The 25,833-nt window shown below is 34.4% G+C and overlaps 1 protein-coding gene across 1 annotated transcript; it reads right to left on the bottom strand.

The window, feature by feature from the left end:
• Positions 1-4,266: 4,266 nt before the first annotated feature.
• On the bottom strand, positions 4,267-25,397 carry LOC115211791 (protein phosphatase 1K, mitochondrial). The gene is made up of 4 exons (XM_029780481.2): positions 25,136-25,397; positions 20,469-21,033; positions 17,070-17,383; positions 4,267-5,251 (listed from the first exon to the last, which is right to left on the bottom strand). Exons 2-4 carry the CDS (start codon positions 20,998-21,000, stop codon positions 4,982-4,984), a joined length of 1,116 nt encoding a protein of 371 aa, XP_029636341.1. The 5' UTR covers positions 21,001-21,033; positions 25,136-25,397; the 3' UTR covers positions 4,267-4,981.
• Positions 25,398-25,833: the final 436 nt, after the last annotated feature.

Below are 25,833 nucleotides of genomic sequence, written 5' to 3'. Positions count from 1 at the left end.
GGCTTGAGAGTAGTAGTAGTAGTAGTAAACCATAACATTCCTTGATGAAAAGTTTTCTCAACAGTTTAGATAAAATCCAGCAGCAGCAGCAGTGTTTGTTGAAGTTGGCAGATGTTCTTGGGTAGTTGGGCTGGGAGGGGTTAATTATAGAATACTTGTTGTTTGATTGATTCAACATACTTTATAGTCACAAGGCATATTGATGGATTTCAGAGTTGATTATATCATTTGACTTTTTGTGAAGTTCTTAATAGTAGTAGTAGTAGATACTTACTAGGCAGTAAGAACTACATGGTTATTAAAGGAAGTAGTCAGTTGCATTTTAAGTTCCTCTAACTAATTATTATGACTGCTTTAAAGTGTTTTTAGGTTATATTAAATATAATCTTATAAATTGAACTCTATTCTTATATTCCTTATATGCATCTTTATTATTACCTTGTGACTATAAAGTATGTAGAATCAATCAAAAATAAGTATTCTAATAAATACCACCACCACCACCCTCAGCCCAACTACCAAAGAACATCTGCCAACTTCAACAAACACTGCAGCTGGATTTTACCCAGTCAGTTGAGAAAGCATCTCAAGGAATGTCATAGTTTACTACTAGTATCAAACCCAATTCAAACTAAAAGCAGAGGAAAATTACTCTTCAGTGTCATACTTATATATCCTGAAGTGGTCATACTAATAATGCATAATGCATAAATCACTGCATATTAATATGCAGTCAGTGCAATCAAAACATGTGTTGGACAATTATTATGAATAAACTAACTGGTAAAGAACAAAGTTTGAATGTTCAAATTCTTCATTCTCCTTATTATCAATATTGTACTTTACATTCTATGTAGCCAAGAAATAAAGTGTAACATCAAATGGGAGCTAAAGGAGGTTTATCGAAAAATGCACCATTTGAATGAACCAGCCTTGGCATTTTACTCAAAGAAATTTGGTATCTGCCTGGATATTATATCCCTCCTCTTACTATATATATATATAGTGACTCCAAACATAAAAAAAACAACAACACGAGGAAGAGGTACAAGTAACGTATTATCAGATGCTCAGGAAAGGAAAGAAAGAGGATTTAATGTTTTGAGCAAGGCTCTTCTTCAGAAATAGAGGAAAGTCCAAAAGAAGAGAAGACAGAGGAAGAAAATTGCCAACGATTCACACATGGTTACATTTTGAAATGACTATAAGGGAATGGGTGAAGAAACAAGTTCTTTCTAAGACAGGAGAGCGCAAGAGGAGGTATGTGTGTGGGTATATGCACGCACGCAGGTCTGTGTGTGAGTATGTGTGTATGATAATAACGTGTGTGTGCGTATGTGTGTGTGTGTGTGGTTTTGGCTGTTTATATGTGTGTTAGTGGACTATATGTCGCTTAATGTCATAGGAAGAATTTACAGTAAGATTTTATAGTAGGAGTGGCTGTCTTTTATGTAGGAAAATGGTCAGTAGAAAGGTGTTTAACAGGTAGTTTGAAGTATATATGTGTGCATGTATGTATATGTTGTGTGTGTGTGTGTGTTTTGTGTGCAGTGTGTGCCTGTGTCTGTGTGCATGTGTGTGTATGTATATGTATGTGCATGTGTGTATATGTGTGCATGGGGTTGTGTCTGTGGAGTAAATGTGCATTACTGTGTGTGTGAGTGTGTGTATGTGCATATGTCCATGTATGTATAATTGTGTGCATGTATGTGTTGTTTGTGGGAGGTATGTATGGGTTTATTTGTGTGCATGTGTGTGCATATGTATTTTGTGTATTTGCATGTGTATGTGTGTGCAGTGCGCATGTGTATGTGTGTGCAGTGCACATGTGTATGTGCGTGTGTGTGAGGGGTTTTGTGTGGAGGCATATATGCGCTTTTTGTACGTGCATGTGTGCGTGGGGTTGTGTTAGGTATGTGTGCATTCGTGTGTGTGCATGTGTGTGTGTATGTGCATGTGTGTGTATGTGTGTGTGTACGTGAGTTTGTGTATGCGTGTGTACATGGGGTTGTGTGTGTGCATTCCTCTGTGTGTGTGTGTTCCTATGTGTTTGTGTGTACTTACATGCATGTGTGCTTATGCCCATATATATACATATATATATATATATATATAGTAGAATAAGAAATAGAAAATACCTGTTACAGTATTATATGTTTGAAAAAATGAATAGAAATGGATTTTCTAGTAATTTTTCCACTTAAATAATTAAGTGTTTTGACTGGCTTCCGTGCCGGTGGCACGTAAAAAGCACTAATCCAATCATGGCCGTTGCCAGCCTCGCCTGGCACGTAAAAAGCACCCACTACACTCACGGAGTGGTTGGCATTATGAAGAGCATCCAGCTGTAGAAACACTGCCAGATCAGACTGGAGCCTGGTGCAGGCTTCTGGCTTCCCAGATCCCGGTTGAACTGTCCAACCCATGCGAGCCTGGAGAACAGACGTTAAACGATGATGATGATGAAGTTTACATAAATATCTAATTATTAAAGTGGAAAAATTATCAGAAAAACCATTTCTATTCATTTTTTCAAATATATAATATATATATATATATATACTAGCAGTATCGCCCGGCATTGCTCGGGTTTGTAAGGGAAATAACTATATAAGCATTTTTAGAGATGTAAAGTATAATAGCCATCTCAATATGGCTAACCATAAAGGGGGGTGTTACTGTAGCTTTTTGTTCTGAGATTTAATAATACATTTTTAGAGAGTTACTTCCCTTATATAATAGCAAAAAAATGCATTAAAAATGGGAAAAAATGATGGTAAATTTTTTTTTAAATCGTAGACTCATCGTAGACACGCGCTAATACCCAGAAGGACTCGATATGAATCACAACTATAAGATACGCGCTTTTGGTTACACTCCACCACAAAATGTGGGAGTAGTTAGGAATCTAAATTGTAGGAGACAGACACACAACTTCACTTTTATATATAAAGATATATCTATATATATATATATATATATATATATATATATATACCTGTTCAGAGGACATCACCTAACATCTAAATAGGACAAATTTAGTCCACTGGCATATATTTCGAGATAGAATTATAATAGGTCTAATGTTATATTTGCTCTTACTGAAATAATCATGGCTTTTCTTTTTATATATATTCTTTTTGGTCTGATTGCAACAATGTTAAAAGTGCCATGACATACTAGAAATGAAAGACACCTAAATGGTAGCAGTCTTTATGAAGTTTGGTAGGGGCTGAGCAAGTTAGATATAATTTCTGAGAGAAGTTCAGATCATGTATTAGGTCATATAGAAAAGGTTAAGACCGGCAGAAAAATTTAATGAGAAATTCATTAAATAGGTATGTATCAACTAGTAAGAATTAAAGGACAATAAAGCAAAGACAAAAGTACTAGCTTGTAGCAAAGGACACAAAATACCATAATCAGTTAGAAAGTGGCTTTGTTTTGTAAGTAAGAAAGGAAGTGGTAAGAATTCAGTCTTGAATACTCAAAGTAAGTATTAGGGTGCACTGACAGATTGACAAAACTCCAGGACTTTAAATGTTCTACACATATTTACAAGGTTCATGAAACTCTTTCTCAATTCAGTTGCTGAAAGAAGTTTCTGCTATTTAGCTAGATGTTGTTCTAGTGAACTAACAGTATCTCAATAAGAGAAAAATAGAAGACATTCAGACAGTTGCTGTCTCTATCAGTAATAAAGAGCCTCTCCCTTAAACAAGTATGTCTCAAAAAGTGGTATGATATATAGTAGTTGTACAATATTAACTTGTATTAGTGGCTGGTTGCAAGTGAGCCAAACTGGTGGCTAGACTATAAAAGCATTTGCTAATGCAAGCAAGGAAAACAATTTCATTGATATAGCCATATAAATGAATGACACCAGATTGAAAAAAAACAAAAAACAAGGGCAACTACTTAAGGATACCACAGCAAAGTCAAACCAAAAAAGATCCAGGAAAGACAGCAAAATCACCAAGTCTCACAGATGAAATGATATAACATTGAAAAGAATGAGATTATGTTATATTGCATGCAAATACAGCCAACCAAATGTTCAGATGTCAGTGGAAAAAAAAAAGAAACAGGTATTGTAACGTCAACAATAATGATGATGATTGCATTAATAAGTTTGCTGATTGACTTTTATTTCAACTGAAGCAACTGAACAACACACAAGCTTCAGTGAGAATTTGCAGAAATGTGATAAAATTTTAGGAAATATGAAAATAAGAAAATGTTTAAGAATAAACAAAAACACATATAAATAATAGATTAATATTTTTTATTAAACTTTGTATTGATTACTCCATTATTCCATGATTGTATAACCATCAACTAAATGGTACTGGCACCAAAAGACTAGCACCTCCATTTTCCAAAACAAAACTGCATTACTTTATCATTGCTCTTGCATAACAAACCATCACAATGGCTCTTTGCTTGTCTTATCTCATTACTGCATCCTGCAAGCATACAACTGGATTCCCATCAACAAAAGGAAGCGATTACAGACTGGAAGTAATCAGATTTTATTACAGTAATTATTGCTGTTGGCTGTTGTTGCTATCATAGATCAGTGATGTTACTTAGTGGCTAAGGTGTAGGACAAGAAAACAGTAAAGCAGAAATTTATAGCAGACACTTCCTTAAATAATTTCCTAGTGGCAGTTTAACAAATGGATTCTCATGAGCTGTCACCACGTAAAATTTAGCTGTTAATATTTTTAGTACTAATGCCAAATTACATATCACAGTATACTAAAAGTACAAGTGCAAACCTAGTACAGTAAGCTAGTGTGTTCATGGCTGAATCTGATATTACATTATTATGTGTAATGCAGCATTTCTGTAAAGGATTGACTACAGGGAGGTGAAGCACAGCAAAGAGGTAGGGCAAGATTCTGAAGGAAGATTTTGGAATCTGTTTTGTCTTTGTTTCTTTTTCTTTTTCTCTCTTCTTTTTTTTTTCTTTTTACCTTCAGCAATATCGAACACCTAATAACTGTCGTCCAAAACTGTTCTGGTTAGAAGTGTCGGCAGCTTGATACTTGCCCCAAGCACCAAATGGAATGATGAGAGCTGTTGTATTATCTTCAGAGCCAAACTGCATGGCTTGGTCTGTCACCAAATGAGCAGCTTCCTTAGGAATGTCACACTTACTGACTGCATCCACAATTTCTTGGTCTGCAAGCACAAATGTGAGCCCATCTGATGCCAGTACCAAGAAAGCATCTTTTGAGTGTTTAACCTGAAAAAAATATAATTGAAATAATTAAATTGAGATAAGGTCATACCAAGATAGAAAGTGCAAAACCATCCCACTGTATGTTTTATCAATAAATATTTCAAAATGTTTAAATGTCTGTGATAAGTTATTGTTAATATGACTATAATTTACATTATTTACATTTGACGGATATTTGTCCCCATCCTGTTTTTTGTTGTTAACAGAACTTTTCAGCTGAACTCCAGCCTTCATCAAGTGTCTTGGGGAATTTTTGAACCTGGGTTCTCACTCCTAAGGTATTTTTCGATGTTGTTGTTGTTGTTATTATTATTATTATTATTATTCAGGTCACTGCTTGGAATTGAACTTGGAATGTTGGGTTAGTAGCCCGCACTCTTAACCACTATGTCATATGTCCACGGGCATATGGTGTAGTGATAGCATAGTGGTTAAGAGCGCGGGCTACTAACCCCAAGATTCCGAGTTCGATTCCAAGCAGTGACCTGAATAATAATAATAATAATAATAATAACAATAACAACAACATCAAAAATACCTTAGGAATGAGAACTTAGGTTCAAAATTTCCCCAAGACACCTGATGAATGCTGGAGGGTATATCAGCCGAAATGTTGTGTTAACAACAAACAAGATGAGGACAAATATCCGTTAAATGTAAATAATGTACATAATTCCTCATCTCATAAATATAGAACTGTATGACTATAATTCTTCAGACTATTAACCTCATCTCTACAGATGAAATATCTTTTACTATTTCCAGCTTTCTTTTATTTATTTTTTTCTTTTACTGCTTTCAGTAATGGGACTGTGACTATGCTTTTGAGATTTTAGTTGATGATATCAAACCCAAATGTCTGGTACTTATTTTGTTATTCTTTTAAGATATTTTAAGATATGAAATGCAAAGTAGACTTTGAAGTAAAAGCAGCCAGTTCAGTTGGACTTCAATATTGCAGGGTATTTCTATCGAATGTACCAATTCTCACACAACCCACACACAGAACAAACTTTCATTCAGGTTCTGTCAATCAAATTTCACTCATACAATATTGGTGAATCCAATGCATAAACTATACACAGATGAGATTGAACCTGAAACCATGCAGTGGTGAAGTAAACTTCTTAACCATACAGCCATGGCTGCAGCATCAGTTTTGATCACCAAATGAAATATAGTAGGGATGAAAGTATTTAAAGGTGTTTCAGGACTTGAAATGAAGTGAATAGTTCCCAAATTTATAATCATATAACTTTATCGAAAGTTTATAATTTTCCTTTTTTTTTTAATTCACAACATAAACCAGAAGAGAATCTATAACTAATGCTAATGTCACATATTCATTGCCTCATTGCCAGTTTCTGTTGTAAAATGTAGTAATTTTAAGAAATACATTAGCAGCAACAGCATTTTTATTGACAGCATTGGCAGCGTAATCTTTTAATGTCCATCTTCCATGCTGACAATGGTTGGTCAGTTTGACAGGATCTGATGGGTCTGAGAACAGCATTGTACACCAATGTTTGCTTCTGGCATATTTTCTACAGCTGAGTGTCCTTCTTAATGTCAACCACTTTACAAAGGATACTGGATGCTTTTTTTCACGGCACCAGCACTAGTGAGATCACCATGTAACTTGCAAGACTTAGATTCCTTTCAACTTAGTGGGGTTACAGTAAAGATGGAGGCAGCTTTATGCTAAGAGATGAGTGATTAAAGCAGCATTTCTCAACTGGGGTTCCCTAGAACTGTAGGGTTCCGCAAAAGGTCCCTAGGAGTTACACAAGAAAGAGTGAGATAAGCTAATACTAATTTCATGATCGTAATATTTCTATACATGCACAACATATTGGTTATTGTAATACAGACATTATCCTATCTAACTTATTATGATATCAAAAAGACATAACAACCACTGAAAATGAAATCCGTGTGTGTTTATCTAAAGTTGGACTTCAAATTAAATATTTGTGTTGCAAAAGACAGGCACAGGTTTCACATTAGAGAAACACGTTTCACTTTACCAAATGGCTTTGAAAGTAACATTTCTTAGTATAATTTATTGGTTCACAGTACACTTTGCCTTGATTTATCTTTTGTCTTTTCAATATTGCCAGTAAAGGATAAATAAATAATAAATTGATACACAATTATTTGTTTTCATTCCATTTACATTTATGTATTATAGGTATATGATATTGGTTACTTATGTTTATTTTTTATGTTTAAGTTTAGATTTTTTTGTGCATGAATGAAAATTCCATGATGAGGTATCATAAACAAGCAGTATGTATCTTATCAAGCATTACCAATAAATTTGACAAAGAAATATTAATTTTTTCTTAAACTAGTTATTTATTTATATATATATATATATATATATATATATATATATGTACATATGATATTTACCACGCAAACTACGATGAACAAAATATGAGAAAGATATGGTATATAATTTGTTTTGTGCAGGGGTTCCTTGAGACGTAATTTATTTTAAGGGTTATGCAAGGGTAAAAAAGTTGAGAAACACTGGATTAAAGTATGAGAGAAAAGGCCAGAGTAGAATAGGTTTCTTGCTTAAAAGAGCTTCACATTACAGAACAGAAGGTGGGGAGTGAGAAAGGAGAACAGTGAGTAGAAATTGCAAGAATGTATGGGAGAATGAGAAATGGTTAGCGATGGAGAATGGGTGAGAAGGCAATGAAGAACTGTTGTTGAGAGAAGAAGAGTAGGTGTTTTCATTCATTGACATCACCTTACATGTTTTGATTAACTCTTCACCTACAATACTCAAAGGTTTTTCAAACATCTATTTCATACATATACATACATATATATACATATATATATATATTTAAGTCACAATGGGTTCAAGTAATCTGGTAGTATTCATTAGAAAAGCTCCTTAATGTTTTATTCTACAAAACATACAGAATATATTGTACCATACAAGAGAAAACAATAAGGAGTGTATAAAGTTATAAATGATAGAGAAATAGTTTGGTGAAATTTTATTAAGCAATAAGAAAATTCAAATATCATGACAAATTGTTTCGTTACTTAAAAACATGTAAATAATTTATATTATTATATTTAATAATAGATAAATTACTTACATGTCTGCATTAATGGAAAATGCAAAACATCTTTCAAAATAATGCAAAACCTCATGCAAAAGAAAGTCTTTGCTAAATACTAAATCCTCAATGTAATGTAACAAGAACACAAACCCAAAATTTTTTTAAATTATGGAACACAATAATAATAAAATTGATATAAATTAATAAGAATTTTCTAATAAATGGAAGGAAATTTTAGTAATATAATTAAAAAGTTACTAGTAAATGTTATTAGTACAATAATATTTTATTACTAAAAATCTAGAAAATAAAAGATCATAAACATAGAAAAATACAACAACAAACAAACTACAACTAAATATTTATGAAATATAGGGACTGATATCAACTAGAAAATATGAACAATATTAAATTTTTTAATATAAGAAATTTGAAGTAAATATTTTTTTTTAATTTATAGGAAGTATGGAAGATAATGAGAATAAAATTAATATAAATTAAAGAAACAGTTTTCTAAGATGAGAAGGGAGATTTATTAAAATTTTAAGAAATAATTATTAGATAGTTTTGGTATAAAGAGAGGAAAATCATATATTTATAGAAACAGAGTTTACAAAATATAGAGTTTGATATCAACAAGAAAAATATTAAATTAAAGATTAAAAGTTCAAATATATAAGTAAATAGAGAATAGTTTATAATGTAGGATAAGATTAATATAATTTAGTATTGTAGATTAGGATAGATTGAAGCATATAAGGTAAGTATATGGAAAAACAATATTTGTCATAATATTTGAATTTTCTTATTGTTAAATAAAATTTCATCAAACTATTTCCCCCATTTATGACTACATACACACACACACTCACACACACATGTATGACAGGAAATGGAACAGAAGGGCTATCATGAAAATCAAAACCTTTCATGATGAAGAATGGACTACACCACATGGATTAGTGGCTATTAACTTCAAAGTCAGAACTAAGCAGATACAGAAACAGAAGATGATATGGAGAAGGAAGACATGGAAACTAAATAGGTTTAGAGGAATTGTAATTGATGTATATGACTGTAACGAGAAAGATTTAAGCATCTGTGGCACAGATGACAACTAGGAATTCCTATGAAATAGCCTGCTTAAGGACACAGATCAGGCATGTGGCTGGGGCAAAGTCCCAGCTGCACTGAAAGTAATACTGTGGTGGATAGGATGATAAGGGCTAAGAGACCAGCTTGGAAAACCTAGAAGGAAAGTAATATTAGGGAGAAATTATCAAATGGCTAGAAGAGCAGCTAGGCAACAGGTGTACTTGGTTATGGACAGGCCAGAAAGGAAGAGATTTACCCTGTAATGTGAAAATCAGAGGCTCAGAATTGCAAGAGAGTATGTGAGAGAGAACCAAGATATCATTGATGAGAAGTCTATTCAGAACAATGAAAACAAACTCCCCATCAATATAAAAGACAAGTAGCATTGGAAGTGTTATTATTAGAGGCTATTGAACAAGAAGAAAGCAAAGGATATAGAGAGGCTACCTCATGCTGACCCTACAAAATACAGAAGGTTGAAAGCAACATGTAAGATAAAACAATTAAGGACATGGAGAGAAGAAAAGCTGTGGGTCCATTCCATATCTCATGAGTGAGAAGGATAAAATAAGCACTGAAATTGATAGAAATGACCAAAATCTTTGAAAGTGGTGCCCCAGTATGGCCAATGTCCAATGACTGAAACCAATAAAAGAGGAATATAAGAAATATGAAAAAAAGTGTAGATCCATTGTTAAAGAATTCAAAAGTGCTCTTTTTATTCTTACACAAACCAAAGAGTTTCTAGCAATATTTTGACAACTTCAAAGGTTAATAAATTAGGCATGGCTGTGTGGTCAAGAAGCTTGCTTTGCAACCAAGAGGTATTGGGTTCAGTTCCATAGTGCAGTAGCTTGGGCAAGTGTCTTTTATTATTGCCTTTTATTATTGTCTTTTATTATTGTGAGTGAATATGGTAGACTATGTGGGAACCCATCATATATACATTAGGGTGGAGCATTTTTTCATGATTTTCAATTATGTGATAAGGGTAGTGCAGAAAAGTTGTTAATGGACATCAAAATAACTGGTGCAAAATCTTAAAACTCTGCAACAATATCTTCCATCTCCTCAAACACATCAAGAAATGGAAAAAGGGGGAAAAAATACTCTTACTTACTTATTTATTAGCTATAAAATAAAGTTTTCATTGCATCTTCTTCAGGTAGATTCTAAATGATTGTGATGAAATTATTCTAAAATACAATTGAACATGTTTTTTTTTCCTGTGACTTCATATTCTGCCTCCACAAGGAGGGATGGGGTGTATTGTAATTTACATCTACATGAAAAATTTTCTGCATTTTATAAATTACAATATTTACAATATTTTTGTATATTTTGAGGTGGTTCTGGAGACAGAAGATGAAGTCACAGAAAAAAATATGTTTAAGTCATATTTTAGAGAAATTTCATCAGAGTCATTTAAAAGTTATCCAAAGAAGATGCAATGAAAACTGTATTTTAAAGCTAATAAGTAGAGGCGTTTTTTCTCCACATTTTCCATTTTTTGATGCATTTGTGGAGACAAGATATTGTTGCTGAGTTCTAAGGTTTTACGCCAGTTATTTTGATACCCATTCACAACTTTGCCACACTACCTCTATATCAAAATTGAAAATCGTGAAAAAGCCCTCCACCCTAATATGTGTGTGTGTGTGTGAGTGAGTGTCTTTGAGTTTGTTTTTCCCTCACACTACTTGACAACCAGTATTGGCTTGTTTATGTCACCATAACTTAGCAGTTCAGCAAAAGAGGCTGATAGAATATACTTTCAAAAATAAGTACTGGGTTTGATTTGTTTAACTAAACCTTTTAAGGTGGTGCTCCTTAATGATTGAAACCAGTAAAAGATAAAAGATAGAATTCCGTTTTAACTGTAATCTTAAAAAAAAAACCATCGATCAACATTCTTTTCTTTCAAAATTATATGAAGACACATTTTATCTTTCTTATATTTTCCACTGATATATTTACATTTAATCTTTTTTCAATATACTCACAAAATAGATTTCCTGTTATATAACTGGTATATGTAGATTTGGAGTTTCTAGTACATGCTTTCATGAAACTAGAGATACACAATGAAAAAACTCTTGGAGAAATTTTAATTATTTAGATCTGATGCATAAAATAATTGGTCATTGATATCATTAGAATTACACACAGTGATTTGTTAAATTGGCATAAAGACATTGTTTGTAGGAGAGAGGGGTATAGTCAATGGAATTAACCTCAGTCTGGTACATATTTTATTGACTTCAGATGGAAGAAAAACAAAGTCAGTTCTGGCACTCTGAGAGAATTAGAAATATGAATGCTGATGAATAAGATTAAATACTGCAAGACATTTAGTCCTGCAATTTATCCCTTTTGCAATTCTAACACCTTATAGTATGGTGCTGCTATATTTTGAGGAATTGAAAGGACCTTTGTCATTGAATATTCAGAAATATAGTTGTCTATGATTACCATCTAATACTAAAGTGGATTCTTTGATGTTTTTGACACGATATTTAGTTTTCTCTTTTAGCCAGCACAACTAAAATCATGCTTGAGCATTGGCTAAGTGCTGATACTTTTAAAAACATCAATTATATTATCAGAGGATCAAGAAACTTCCTCAAGCTATTTTCATTAGTGTCGTTAATGATGTAAGTGAACCATATTTAACATTGATTTATCTTTACCGTGAATAAGAAAGTAGGGAGTTGGCAAATGGGCAGAGTACCTTGCAGTATTTATTTACATGTCTTTATATTTTGGATTCACACCCATAGGGGTCAACTTTGCTTTCGTCCTTCCAAGGTTGATAAAATAAAGTACCAGTGAAGTCAATTGAAGTCAGTCTAATCAACTATACCTTCATCCAAAATGTGTGGTCTTGTGCCTCTGTTAGAAATCCTTATGAATAACAACAATAAGGAGGTGGATTGGCAGAAATAGTAGAGAGGCATCACACAATGCTTTGTGGCATTTAGCTATGTCACCTTAAGTCTTGAGATCAAATCCCTCCAGGGTTGTCTTTGCTTTCCATCCTTTCAGGGGCTGATAGGTATGAACCAATGAGACTGATTACATCAATTACACTCCTCCTAAAAAAATGTGTGGCCTTATAATAAAAAGAATATTCAAAATAAACATTCTAGACATTTCCAAAACTGCCCTTATTTATTATGGCTTCAAAATTATAACCCATGTTAGCTTTTACTTTCAATTCAATCCCATTGTATTGAGACTAGTAACATACTAGTACCTATTTTATTAATTTTCAAATGAATGAGCAGTAAAGTTCGCTAAAATGGTAACTTAATTACAAACAGTGAGATTCTGAACTTTAAAAAAATGCATGTGAAGAAATAACATTAAAACAATAGTTGATTTATCAATATTGGGTTCTTGAACTCTCAAGATTTACACCAAACTCTATAACTTACAACTGCCAGGCATATGTATGACAGCTTCCAGAAATGTATGTCAGACCCTGGCATCCTTTCCTGAGAGAGAAAAATCTATGATTTCCTTTGATGCTACAGAGTCCAAATATTGGTTTCAAAGTTTGGTACAAGGTCAACAATTTCAGGGGAGGGGTAAGTTGATTGTATCAACCCCAGTGTTCAACTGGTACTTATTTTATTGACACCAAAAGGACAAAAGGCAAAGTCGGCCTCAGTGGAATTTGAACTCAGAATGTAAGGACAGATGAAATGCAGCAAAGCATTTTGCCTGGTGTGCTAGCAATTCTGCTAGCTTGCTGCCCACAGGGTCCAAATATTATGAACCTTCATACCTCAAAGAATCATTGATCATATCCTTAGGTTTTAAGTCAAACAAATAGCTTGTAAAAACTACTTAAGTCAAAATTTTGAAGCCATAATTAACACCTGTTTTGAACATGTCACATATTTTCAATTTACTAATGTGAAATAAATTTATTATAGCTAAAATTATTCCAATGAAATTAAAAATAAACCTAACAGTTAACTATAACCTTCATTTTTAAAAAATGAGTTGAGGGAAATAACTTAAACAGGTCAATGGCATGAATAAATTAAGGAGAAATATACTGATTGGCATATGCAGGCAAATTATTAATTGGAATTTTCATTTTAGCTGGAGAATAAACATCAAAACCTGTGATTTAAAAAAGAAAAAAACTAGGCATCCTCAAAAACATGCTTTAGAGAAAATGTGATTGTTGTTGTGGGCACAGGGAAAAACTAACAATCATGCCTTAACCTTATTTGACCTCATTTGCTTAAATTTGATAAAACTTTATGGTTTGATCAATGGGGAGATCCTTCTTAATTAAACACAAGAGTTTTCTTCCAGTGCATTTAACTTTTAATCAACTACTTTTGTTATAGTAATTATACCATATAAGCATTACTTTATTGACCCTCCCAAAATAAAAAAAAAATCAGTAACCTCATCTGTATTTGAATACAAAAACACTAAAGCACTAAAATGTGATCCCATAATAGTAGTGCTAAATATGACATATATAGGGTGTTCCAAAAGTCATTAATGGGTTTCAATTTCTAATAACTTCCTTAACTTTACAAATAAATGCATGAAATTTTGATAGAATATAAAGGACATAATGGAAATTAATATGCACAAGTCAAATTTTGCAAAACCACTACATTACTTATGAAAAATGACATCGCTTAAATGGCAGCCATTTCTGGCTTTGCATGCCCATCCAAAACTTGCACCATAACACTCTCAAGAGTTTCAGACCCCTCTTCTCTGATTTCTCTATTGATGTTCTCCTTCAGTTACACCAGGGTCACTGGTTTGTTGACATAAACTCTCTCTTTCAGATATCCATGATTGAGACCTTTTTGTGCCCAGCCATTCAAAGTAGACCTCACACATGGTTTCAGCAAGATGGGGCAACTGCTCATACCACAAGAGAAACAATGCAGTTGCTATAGCAGTGCTTTGGAGAGAGAATAATTTTCCACAACAGCAATGTCAACTAGCTTTCACAGATTTTTTGCTGTGGGGATACCTGAAAGAGAGGGTTTATGTCAACATAGCAGAGACCCTGGTGCAACTGAAGGAGAACATCAATAGAAAAATCAGCGAAGTGGAGGTCTGAAACTCTTGAGGGTGTTATGGTGCAAGTTTTGGAATGAGCATGGGCATACGAAACCAAAAATGGCTGTCATTTAAGCGATGTCATTTTTGATAGGTGATGTAGTGGTGTTTCAAAATTTGACTTGTGAATATTAATTTCCATCATGTCCTTTATATTGTATCAAGATTTCATGCATTTATATGTAAAGTTAAGGAAGTTATTAGAAATTGAAACCTATCAGTGACTTTTGGAACACCCTATACACATTATATATATATATGGACATCTTGTCAGACTCTAATGTCAATGGATGTATACCTCTTATGCCCATTGCCATTAGAGTCTGACAAGTCGTCCATAAAGCTAAGCGCTTGATAGATATGAAACCATTGGTCACTCTATGACTGGACATATACTTAACTGCATATAAATACATTACTGCTCAATGCTTTAGACTGTGGTTTTTTTTTTTTCAGATATATGATACACTGACTCTATATATATATATATATATATATATATATATATATATATATATATATACATACACACACACACAAGGTGGAGGCTGAAAAGTTCCTGGCTTTGGGTAAAAGAAAATACAGGAGAATCAGTTAATTATAATTTTACTCAATATATTCCCCTCTCAGATTCACAAACTTATTGCAGTGGTCCTTCAGTTTTTCCAAGCACTGTAAAAGAACTCAGAAGGTTGGGCCTCCAACCAGGCCTTTTGCAACACCCTTAAAGTCAAGAACTTTACAGCACCTCCTTGTATGTATGTATATATATATATATATATATATAAATATTAGAAAAGGATCTGCAAAAAGATGATATTCATTTTCCATTAACTTTTAAAAGGTTTTGTCTAGAGAAAGGGACATAGCTTTCACAGGTTCTCGAAGACCAGTGAGATTGATGCACTTGATTACTTTCTTGAACAACTACAACAAAGAATGTAAGTTCTCCAAATTCAAGCATTTGAGTTGGTATGTAAGACTAAAAGTGAAAATTGTTGTTGTTTTTATTTAACTTCACATCAGGCATGACTGAGCAGATCTGTGATCATTCCATCTTTTGTTTTAAGGACCACAGTTATCCTTCTTACATATGTCCTCTTTTATCTTCAAGGCAGTAAGATGTGATCTGAGGAAGATCTCACTGCAATTTCTTGCAGGTTGTGAGACTGTGCAGAGAACCATTTCATTGGCTTCAATGAACTGAAAACTGCCTTTCTTGTTTCATTAGTTTACTCTGGAAATGGTGGGGAAGTATCCATGACCTTCGCAAGCCTTCTGGGATCATTGAGACTGATGCCATTAATATTCCAACTGCGAAAGATGTACAGGAAAAGAATTCCAGTGTATTGGCATTCTGGGAAGGAAGAGTTATGGATAGTGGCTAGTGAGGAATGGAAGTTGGACACTATAAGAGTGAAGGGAGGAGTGGAGGATGAATAGAGGATACCTGGGTGGAGGTGATACAAGATCACCTAATGCTGAGGAGCAGAAGCCATAAAAAAAATTGAGAGAGGAGACAGCACATCCATGGTCGAAAAACTGGACTGCATCTGTGAGTGACTTTATACCATTCAGTTATGTGGTGTATTATTGGATGTTATCCAACATATTTGTGCTACACCAACCCAGCTGAGACACATTACCAGTAGTTTACAACCAAGTAAATGATGATTATTTTATTTTATTTTAATTAGCTAGGCCAGGAATGATTTCATTTGGAATAATTAAATTCCTGGAGAGATTAATGCATTAAATGAGTTGAGTTGAAGCAGGTTTATAATAATAAGCTTAGAAGAGCATTTGTATTATATGGTTTTAAGATATATTATCAATGGGTTAGCTCTATAACAGATGCAAGTAGAAGTCTAACCCACAATAAATTTGTATTTTATTTCGAGACAGTAGTCAGTAACTGAGATACTTTCTAGCTCTGAAGAAGAAATCCGATCTTCCTAAAGTAACTGCCATTTAATGAAGATTCATTATCACAGGAAATGTGTCGAAGCCGACAGGAAGCGTCGATGCTTCCTAGGTCTAAACAGCGGTGGTGTAATCCCCTACTGTCACGTTAAATTGACAGTATACAACCATTCTATCGCCCCACCACCGTACATATCTCTATGAGATATTTAGAAATTTAATATTTCTGATTATCACAAAGAAAATATGAAAAACTGGAGCTGATTGAAATTAAATATTTCAACTAAATATATGAAAGCAATAAGTAGAAGAATGTTACTACCACTTAGCAGTGTGGCCAAGAGAGACTGATAGAATAATTACAGACTTATAGTAAGTACTGGAGCTAATTTGTTTAACTAAAAACTCACATGTGGTACTCCAGTATGGCCACAATCTAATGACTGAAACAAATAAAGGAGAGAAAGCGTTTCAATTTTTAACATGCATATGTATTATTCTTCACTCTCACTTTATGCCAAGCATATTTAGCTTCTTAAAAAAACGCACACAAGATTAAGTTAGTCTATTCCATTTCTAACACTGCACCAACATAAAATTATATAACATACCTCCATTGTAAGAATATCAGGTTTAGCAGTAACTCCATATGGTTTCAGATCCAAATCACCAATACTCCTTGTCATGGCTAAACGGCCATTGACATGTGATCGTCCTAAACTGTTCAAAGAAATGAAACCGCCACATTTTTTGATGCGAGAAGCTTCTTCCTCAACTTCAGGATCATGGTCTTGAGTCAGACGAACTGCTTTTCCCTGTCGGCAAAGAATAGCACAACTGTCGCCAACATGTCCTATCACCAATCCAACACTGTTTTTCAGTAAACATACAGTAGCTGTTGTCCCACAATGGAAATTGGAAGAACCTACAAGAATACATAACATTAAAATAAACAATAATTATAAAAAACACCAAAGGCTGAAATTACAAATGACACCTAAGTATTAACCTATTTTATGGTAATCATGAAAATTATACCAACCATGGCTGTGTGGTTAAGATGTTTACTTTGCATCTACATGGCTTCAGGTTCAATCCTACTGTACAGCACCTTGGGCAAATGTCTTCTACTAGAAGCTGGAGCTGGTCAATGCCTTATGAATGAATTTGGTAGATGGAAAGTGTGGAAACCTGTTATGTGTGTGTGTGTATATATATACATATATATATATTTATTGGCTGTTGCCAGCCTCGTCTGGCCTCCGTGCTGGTGGCACATAAAAAGCATCATCCGATCATGGCCGTTTGCCAGCCTCGTCTGGCACCTGTGCCGGTGGCACGTAAAAAGCACCCACTACACTCATGGAGTGGTTGGCGTTAAGAAGGGCATCCAGCCATAGAAACATTGCCAGATCAGACTGGGCCTGGTGCAGCCTTCTGGCTTCCCAGACCCCAGTTGAACCATCCAACCCATGCCAGCATGGAAAGCGGACGCTAAACGATGATAATGATGATGATATATATATTTATATGTGTGTGTCTTTGTCTCTCTCCAACACTGCTTGACAACCAGTGTTGGTTTGTTTACATCCCTAAAGCTTAGCAGTTCAGCCTAAGAGACTGATAGAATAAGTATCAGACATAAAAATAACTATTGAGGCTAATTTTTTCAACTAAAACTCTTCAAGGTAATGTCCCAGAACAAAGATAGTAGTCTTATGGTCCAAGAAAGAGGTTGTGCAATTTTTTGCTGGACACCTGCATAAATGATTTGTTTATAGTGACTAAATGCATGTGCTGCACATTGGCGGCTCACTCTTTCCATCAAATCGGTGTTGCTTGAACAGTTGCACAGCACACAACACATCAGGTGCTGGAATGATTGCAGAGCAACACGAAATGTAGTGTTTTGCTCAAGAACACAAAGCACTACCTGGTCCAGGAATTGAAACCATGACTTTGCAATTGAGAATGCAACACTCTAACCACCAAACCATGCACCCTCGACAATGCCCCAGTATGGGCACAGTTCAATGACAGAAACAAGTAAAATATAAAAGATATACCTTCAAAAATTTGTTCATTTGTTTTGTAGATCAGACAGATCATTTGCAAATTACAAATATCTTAATCTTATCATATATGCGTAGGAGTGGCTGTGTGGTAAGTAGCTTGGTTACCAGCCACATGGTTCAAGGTTCAGTCCCACTGCGTGGCACCTTGGGCAAGTGTCTTCTACTATAGCCTCGGACTGACCAAAGCCTTGTGAGTGGATTTGGTAGACGGAAACTGAAAGAAGCCCGTCGTATATATGTATATATATATGTGTGTGTTTGTGTGTCTGTTTGTCCTCCCAACATCGCTTGACAACTGATGCTGGTGTGTCTACGTCCCCGTAACTTAGCGGTTTGGCAAAAGAGAACTGATAGAATAAGTACTAGGCTTACAAAGAATAAGTCCTGGGGTCGATTTGCTCGACTAAAGATGGTGCTCCAGCATGGCCACAGTCAAATGACTGAAACAAGTACAAAGAGAGAAAGAGAAAGAGATACCTTTTGTACTTTAACTATTAATTTGAACTCTTTCACATCAGCCTCAAACGTGTTAGTCCAAGTTTTCTTTGTCCATACTATTCTGATATATATATATCCATACTCGCATAGCTATGTTGTTATGAAGCTTGTTTTGCTGTCATATGGTTTTGGGTTCAGTCCCACAGCATGGCATCTTTGGCAAGTATCTTCTACTATAGCCTAGGGGCAAACAAAGCTTTGTGAGTGAATTGGTAGACAAAAACTGAAAGAATCCTGTGTGTGTGTGCGTGTATGTGTGTGTGTGTGTGTGTGTCTTTGTCTAGACATCACATTACTGTTGTAAGTGAGCATTATCATTGCATAGACAAGGTTGTTCCTTTCCAGTCTTCCATGAAAAATATGTCTGAGCATGGGGAAATATTATCATGCTTGGAAACAAGCAAAGGTTGGTGACAGGAAGAGTATCTGGCTGTATAAAATTTACCTCAACATATTTCATCTGACCCATGCAAGCAAGGAAAAGTGGATGTTAAATGATGATGATGTTGATGATGATTTGATAGCCTACATCTTTTACTCATTTTTTAATAATATATCCATACCAATTACATCTCTTTGAAAAACAATATCTAAGCTTGCCTGGACAGTCTAACAATGCAGTTGTCACTATATGTCCCAAGCTAAACTTAATTTCATGCTTTCATAGCTTTATTTAATTCGGTGTTATACTAAGCTTTGAAAGAATGAGACACCAAATATATGTTGACCCACTAATCTGATATACAGTCTTTAACTGTTAAACTAATCATGACCACCATCATCATTTTGACATCCACTTTTCTATGTTTACATGGATCAAACAAAAATCATTAACATAGGTTCCCTACAGCCTGATGTCCTTCCTGTTTCCAGCCTTCACCTGTTTCCAAGCAAGGTAATATTCTTTAATAGCTTCACATGTATATTTCCACAGAAGATTGGTAATGAAATATTCTCATTTACAACTACTGCATCATGTCAGGACAAGGAGATACATACACACACATATGATGGGCTTCTTTCAGTTTTGGTCAACCAAATTCGCTCACAATGCTTTGGTGAACCCATGATAAGAGTAGAAGACACTTTCTTAAGGTGTCACAAAACCAGGTTGTTAGGAAGCACAGCCCATATACCTGTACTCACCTCCAATATATACAAGAGCTCATGACCCATAAAACAATATATTTTTCAGATACCATTTGATCTACTCTTCAATAAAAAAAAAAAACATTTTTGGCCAACATGAGCAAATATCTAAATATTCCTCTAATAACAATGAATAACAGCATTAAGTTATTTCATTGTAAAGACCACACAAAATGTAAAGACAGTGAAATACTGACTCTCATCACCCCACAAAAAAAAACTATAATAATTGCATTCCAAAGAAGAATTATTCCCAATTAATTAAAAAAGAAAGTGAGCAAAACATACGTGAGAAAAGTAAATAACGGGCAAGTTGGTTGTTGACATCTATAAATGATTGCTTAATAACTTCTTCCAGATCATCAGTTTGGTTCAACCAAAACAAAATGCTCTTCTTCATCTTTTGATTGACAAAATCAACAGCTTCTGTACCCGCATGTCCGTCAAACATTCCAAAATAGAGAAGATTGGGAGAAAGTTCTTCAACAGCATAGCGATCTTCATTAACTTTACGCCGTCCTAACAGTGTAGCACTTCCAATTTCTGTCAATGGAATTTTGGGAATAATCTTGCCTCGTTCAATACTTTCTTCATAGTGAATTGGTAACTCAAGACGACTATTCCAACAGCCAAGGGTGTCAAAGTTAATTCCAGCTTGTCGACTACCTTTGTTCTCAGGATCAGATAGAAACCTATAGTTTTTTGAAGAAGTGTGGTAGAATTTCTGTTTTAATTGAGTTACAGTTGGCTTCTGAGAAATTAAAAGCCATTGAGCCTTGATCAAAGAGGCTAGTTGAGCAGGTTGTCTTGAGATAAGCATCCAAGAAGTTTCAAATAGCAGTAATAATTTCTTCTGAAATAGAGGGAAAAAGAAGCATTTTATTAATGTACAACTGAAGGCTCTCTTAATATATAAAAAGAAAACCCTTTTCCAAAGATTTTTTGAGAAAGTAACGGTCTCTTTTTGTGTTGAATCAAGCTCAAATGCGGTTAAATTGGAGTACTATTCATATATCTGAGGCAATACTACTGCACCATATACAAGTAGTTTGTACAGCACTGCCACCACTAACTCCACCAAAACAAAAACAAAAATTATCTGACTGAATAATAGGGATTTGTTCACCAACACACTACAACCCCTAGCAGACAATTATGCAATTTTTAGTAAATGAGAGAGCTTCAATACTGGCACTCAAACTGTAAGAAATAGCAGCCAAATAGCCCTCAAATCATACCTTACCATCTTTAAAAAAAAGGACCCATTAGATAATGTAGTCTAAAATTAGATAAACTATGTTTGAAACAAAGACATAACAATTGTGACAAATATGTCTCTGATGAAAGGAACTTCTAAATCAGCTTGAGCCTGAAGTTATACAACAATCATGTTGTTCCTTTTCCATGTTTCCTCTACTACTACAACAATTTATTTTTTACTCCTCTTGGCAAGAAAGTTACATCTCATTCCTGCCCAACATCACCTAATTAATACAGAGTTTTCATCAAATCTCAAACCTTGAAACTAACAGTTTCCCCAATCTTTCTTCTCAAAACCAGAGCTCTTTGACATTCTTCTTCTGCCCACATATTTTCTCCATAGACATCAACTTCTTCAATCTGGGGGTGGTCTGCAGCCCTCATGTTCATGGGTAAAGCCCCTCAATATTCCTCAGGGCTAGTCTCTAATCTAGTCATTAGAAACATACCACAGTTTAAATCATCTCTAAAATCTACCCTAAAGTCCAACCCCTCCTCAAAGCGTTAGGGATGGTGTAAACGGGCAGTGTCAGAGCTATGCCGTTGGGAACTTCGGTTCCTGGTAGGGCCACCCAAGGCGGATTGGTCTGGCACTGAGTGGTATTAGGGTCGCAGCCTGGCCAATGGGGCTCTGGTGAAAATTCCAAGAGGCGTCTGATCGGCAGCTTCGCGGTCGTTCTGTCCCTGCATCTGTGGAGACTCCACGGCAAACAGGGCATCCCGTCACTCGGGACGTGCATGCAGGATGTCCAGGACCACTTGTGAATTCAATATTCCCACGAAACCTCTTCTATGAGAGAAGAAGCCAGCTCAACCCGCCCTGGGTGAACGCCGTCACAAGTAAAAAGTAAGCCATCTCTAAAATGGGTAACCTCTCTGACCCTACCAACTATCAAATATGTCAGTCTCACTTCCAACATCTCAAAAGTGATAGAGACAATCACAAACACCTTCAATACCATAAGTTTCATTTCTTCTTCAATGAGTACCAATATGGCTTCCATAAATCCAGATCTACATGGAACTCACATTTATATGTCCCTAACTCTTAACCCTTTCGTTACTGTATTTATTTTAAGATGCTCTGTGTTTCTTTCAATTATTTAAAATATAACAAAGAATTTAGTAAAATAACCTAGTTATCATTAAGCTAGTGTTAGGAATATAAATTGCGACTAAGGTTTGGTGGTATATTTTGATGCAAAACTTATGAAAACAAGACATTTGTACTACAGAGCCAGTTGGTAACGAAAGGGTTAAGAAACTTAGCAAAAGCAATACCAGCACTTGAAATCAGTAAAGCATTTGTGTTTAGCATGAAAATCTCAGGGCTAAATTAACTGCCTATAGCTTTAACTGTTACCCATCTCCTGAGTTGAAAGCTTCCAGTTATATCAAATCCCGTTGCAGCATGCACTGATGGAGTTCTTTCAAACTAAAACTCTATAAACTTGGGCATGCTCCAAGGTTAGATTATGTTGCATGCACACCTTTTCTTGTATATTAAATCTAAAACTATAAACTTGGGTAATTTCCACTGTGAAAGAATGTGATTCTACTTGCTGAACAATGGTTTTGCATTTTGGCACAAAGCCAGCAAATGGGTTGGTTAATTACATTGACTCTATGTTCAACTGGAACTTATTTTATCGATCCCAAAAGGATGAAAGGTAAAGTTGATTTCAGCAGTATTTGAAGATAGAATGTAAGGAACCAGAAGAAATGCCGCTAAGTATTTTTTTCTCGTGCTCTAAAAAATATGCCAGCTTGCTGCCATCTACTAATTGAATAATAAACAATAGATAGTGTATCATCTCTTTGTCTTCATTTATTTTTATCTTAAAGATGCTGATTAGTAAAAGGAGGACATAATAGACTGAACCAACTTCAGCATATTACTGATACTCAATCCCAGAAAATTTGAACTGAGATTCTTTTTCCTTTTTCTTTTTTTAAAAGATGAAACTGAATACTGGAATACATTTAGTCTGACACTCTAGTGTTTCTGCTGTCCATCACTGCTGCAATAATTCTTGTTGATTTTATAGATCATATCAAAAATCAATATCTTTTGATTTGAAAGTCTAGAAATGCTTACTAAAATAAAGAATTCCAACTTAATTTCAAAACAGTTATATAGTTTAATTCAAATTATTGGAACAATTGTGAATATCACTATTCTGTATGTAAAATTGTTAGTCTTTTTCTTTTTTTATTTCTTATTTTTGGAAGGAGAAATCGAAAAGTCCAAGATTTTCGTAAACACGATAATTTAAACCAGTTAACAAAGATTACCAGCATTCTTCAAAAATTAGCCACGTCTAAAACCGGACGGGGAAATCTAACAGATAAATAATTGGACTTTATAACCAAACAACTCATGCATTTAAACAGCAAAATTTGCAACAAAATTTCAGAGTAACCTGCAATTCGCATACGAACGTTTGCAATTATGTTAAAATAGTAAGAAGATATATTTTAAAATGAATTATCTCCAATTCGAAAGAATGTCAAATCTTCTGTTTCCACACATCAATCACACACAACTGTTCTTATTTGCAAACTAAACTACATTCGAACTTACGTGAAATTGCTAAGGTACTTATCATTATTATTATTGGCTGAAAGCTCACACACCTCCTGTTTCACCTCTCTCTCTCTCCCTCTCTCAATTCAGCTTCTTTCCATCCCTTTCTAACCATTATTTTTTTCTTTCTTTCTTTGTCACTGCTCTTTTTCTCATTATTCTTCTTCGTATTCTCCATCAAACTGTCAAACTGTAAATATTCCATCTATACTTCAACACGGATATTTCTGATAAACGTAATGCGTAGATTTGCTTCCATGTCTGTCTTCTCAAGTATCCACGTGACAAGTGTTTCACATTTTCCAGCAGAATTTATTTCTTAATACTATACGTACATACAGTTTACCAACTTCCATACACACATACCTTCCTCTAACAGCAAACAGACTACCAACTTCCATGCACGTATACCTTTCTATTACATCATCTTGTCTACATTCTCCTTAATATAAATGTTATTTTTACTTCTAAGTTATAATGGGGAATACGTTGCATAATTTTTGAGTAATTTTACAGACACCTTAAGTTTTTTTAATGCTTGAAGATCATGGCCACATTTCCTGCATATATGGATAGGTAGATAGATAGATAGATAGATATATAGATGGATGGAAAGAAAGATAGATGGATAGAGGGGGTGTTATTTATAACATTAACTCCAAGCTGAATGAAGAACTTAACGCATTAAAGGCGGGGAATTTACAAATATATATATAAATTAATAAAAATCGATTGCAACCAACGATTATTTTTTATGTGCGTGCGCGTGTGTGTATGTGTGTAATAATTATTATGAATATTTATGTTGTTTATAACGATTTTATGAACATTATCATAACAGTAATGAATGTCCAAATAACAAATATCATCTGTTAGTATATAAGAATTTAACAAGATTTATCTCTTCGATAACACATTAACTGCTGTTGAGAAAAATTCGACACCACTTGTACTAAATATATAATTAGAATAATTTCATACAAACACGAAAGAACTGATTGAAATGAAACGATCCACTACGATTTTAAAATCGTATCAATTACAACGTTTGAGAATAAGCAATAAAATGTTAAATACTGATGAAAAACAATTTACAATAAATTATTACCTTGAATCAGCAGCTTAGAGGGAAATGTAGATAGTTTACAAGTACAACCTTTTTCTCTGTCTTCAGTTTTCTTTGTGTAGTGACGGTGTAGTCAAGGAAGATCGTGACGTGGTGTACAGATTAAATTGGTTTTCTTGTTTGTAACCAACGAATTAATTTCTTAGAGCCACAAAAATACCAAACAACACTATGAGAATTCCAGTAAACGACTAATGAGATTTATGAAACGTCACTCAGAGACCTTCTCCTGTAAGGGAGGTTACTCATTCCCTCCAACTTACACTTTACCATTGACGTCGTGTCAAGGACACAATAGACTAGTTCTTCTGGAAGAGATAAATACCCGCCTGTCGTCAACAAATCTTTTATTATTGCCTCCTCTGTGTTCGGCCCTGCGTGGCTTAATAAAGAAATCTATCTTTTATCTTTTACTTGTTTCGTCATAATAATAATAATAATAATTCGTTCGTTTATTGGCCACAAGGGCTAACAAAAATCGATTAAAACATAAAGGGACAAAACGCAGGACGAAAGTTATAAAGGGTTTTGTCCGTTTGAAAAAGTCCGTGTACAAAAGCAGGATAACAACGAAATGTAAGTAACAATTAAAACTCCCAATAGGGGGAGGCGCTTCGAAAGGTTACTCGTGGAAAAAACCCATAAAAGATAATGAAATTATTGTATACAGTGCTCAGGTG

This window comes from Octopus sinensis, linkage group LG5 (genome assembly GCF_006345805.1).
Source record: "Octopus sinensis linkage group LG5, ASM634580v1, whole genome shotgun sequence".
In the NCBI taxonomy this organism is placed as follows: Eukaryota; Metazoa; Mollusca; class Cephalopoda; order Octopoda; family Octopodidae; genus Octopus; species Octopus sinensis.
Note: the sequence above shows the minus strand (reverse complement) of the source record. Positions and strands in the feature narration are given on the sequence as shown.

Bases quoted from the DNA above. Each gene is read 5' to 3' on its own strand.
- LOC115211791 (XM_029780481.2), bottom strand. From the start codon at position 21,000: ATGCTTATCTCAAGACAACCTGCTCAACTAGCCTCTTTGATCAAGGCT. The intron at 17,384-20,468 runs GTATGTTTTGCT...GTATTCTTGTAG, and splicing joins CCGTTATTTACTTTTCTCAC to GTTCTTCCAATTTCCATTGT. The intron at 5,252-17,069 runs GTATGTTATATA...TATTTTTTTCAG, and splicing joins CTGATATTCTTACAATGGAG to GTTAAACACTCAAAAGATGC.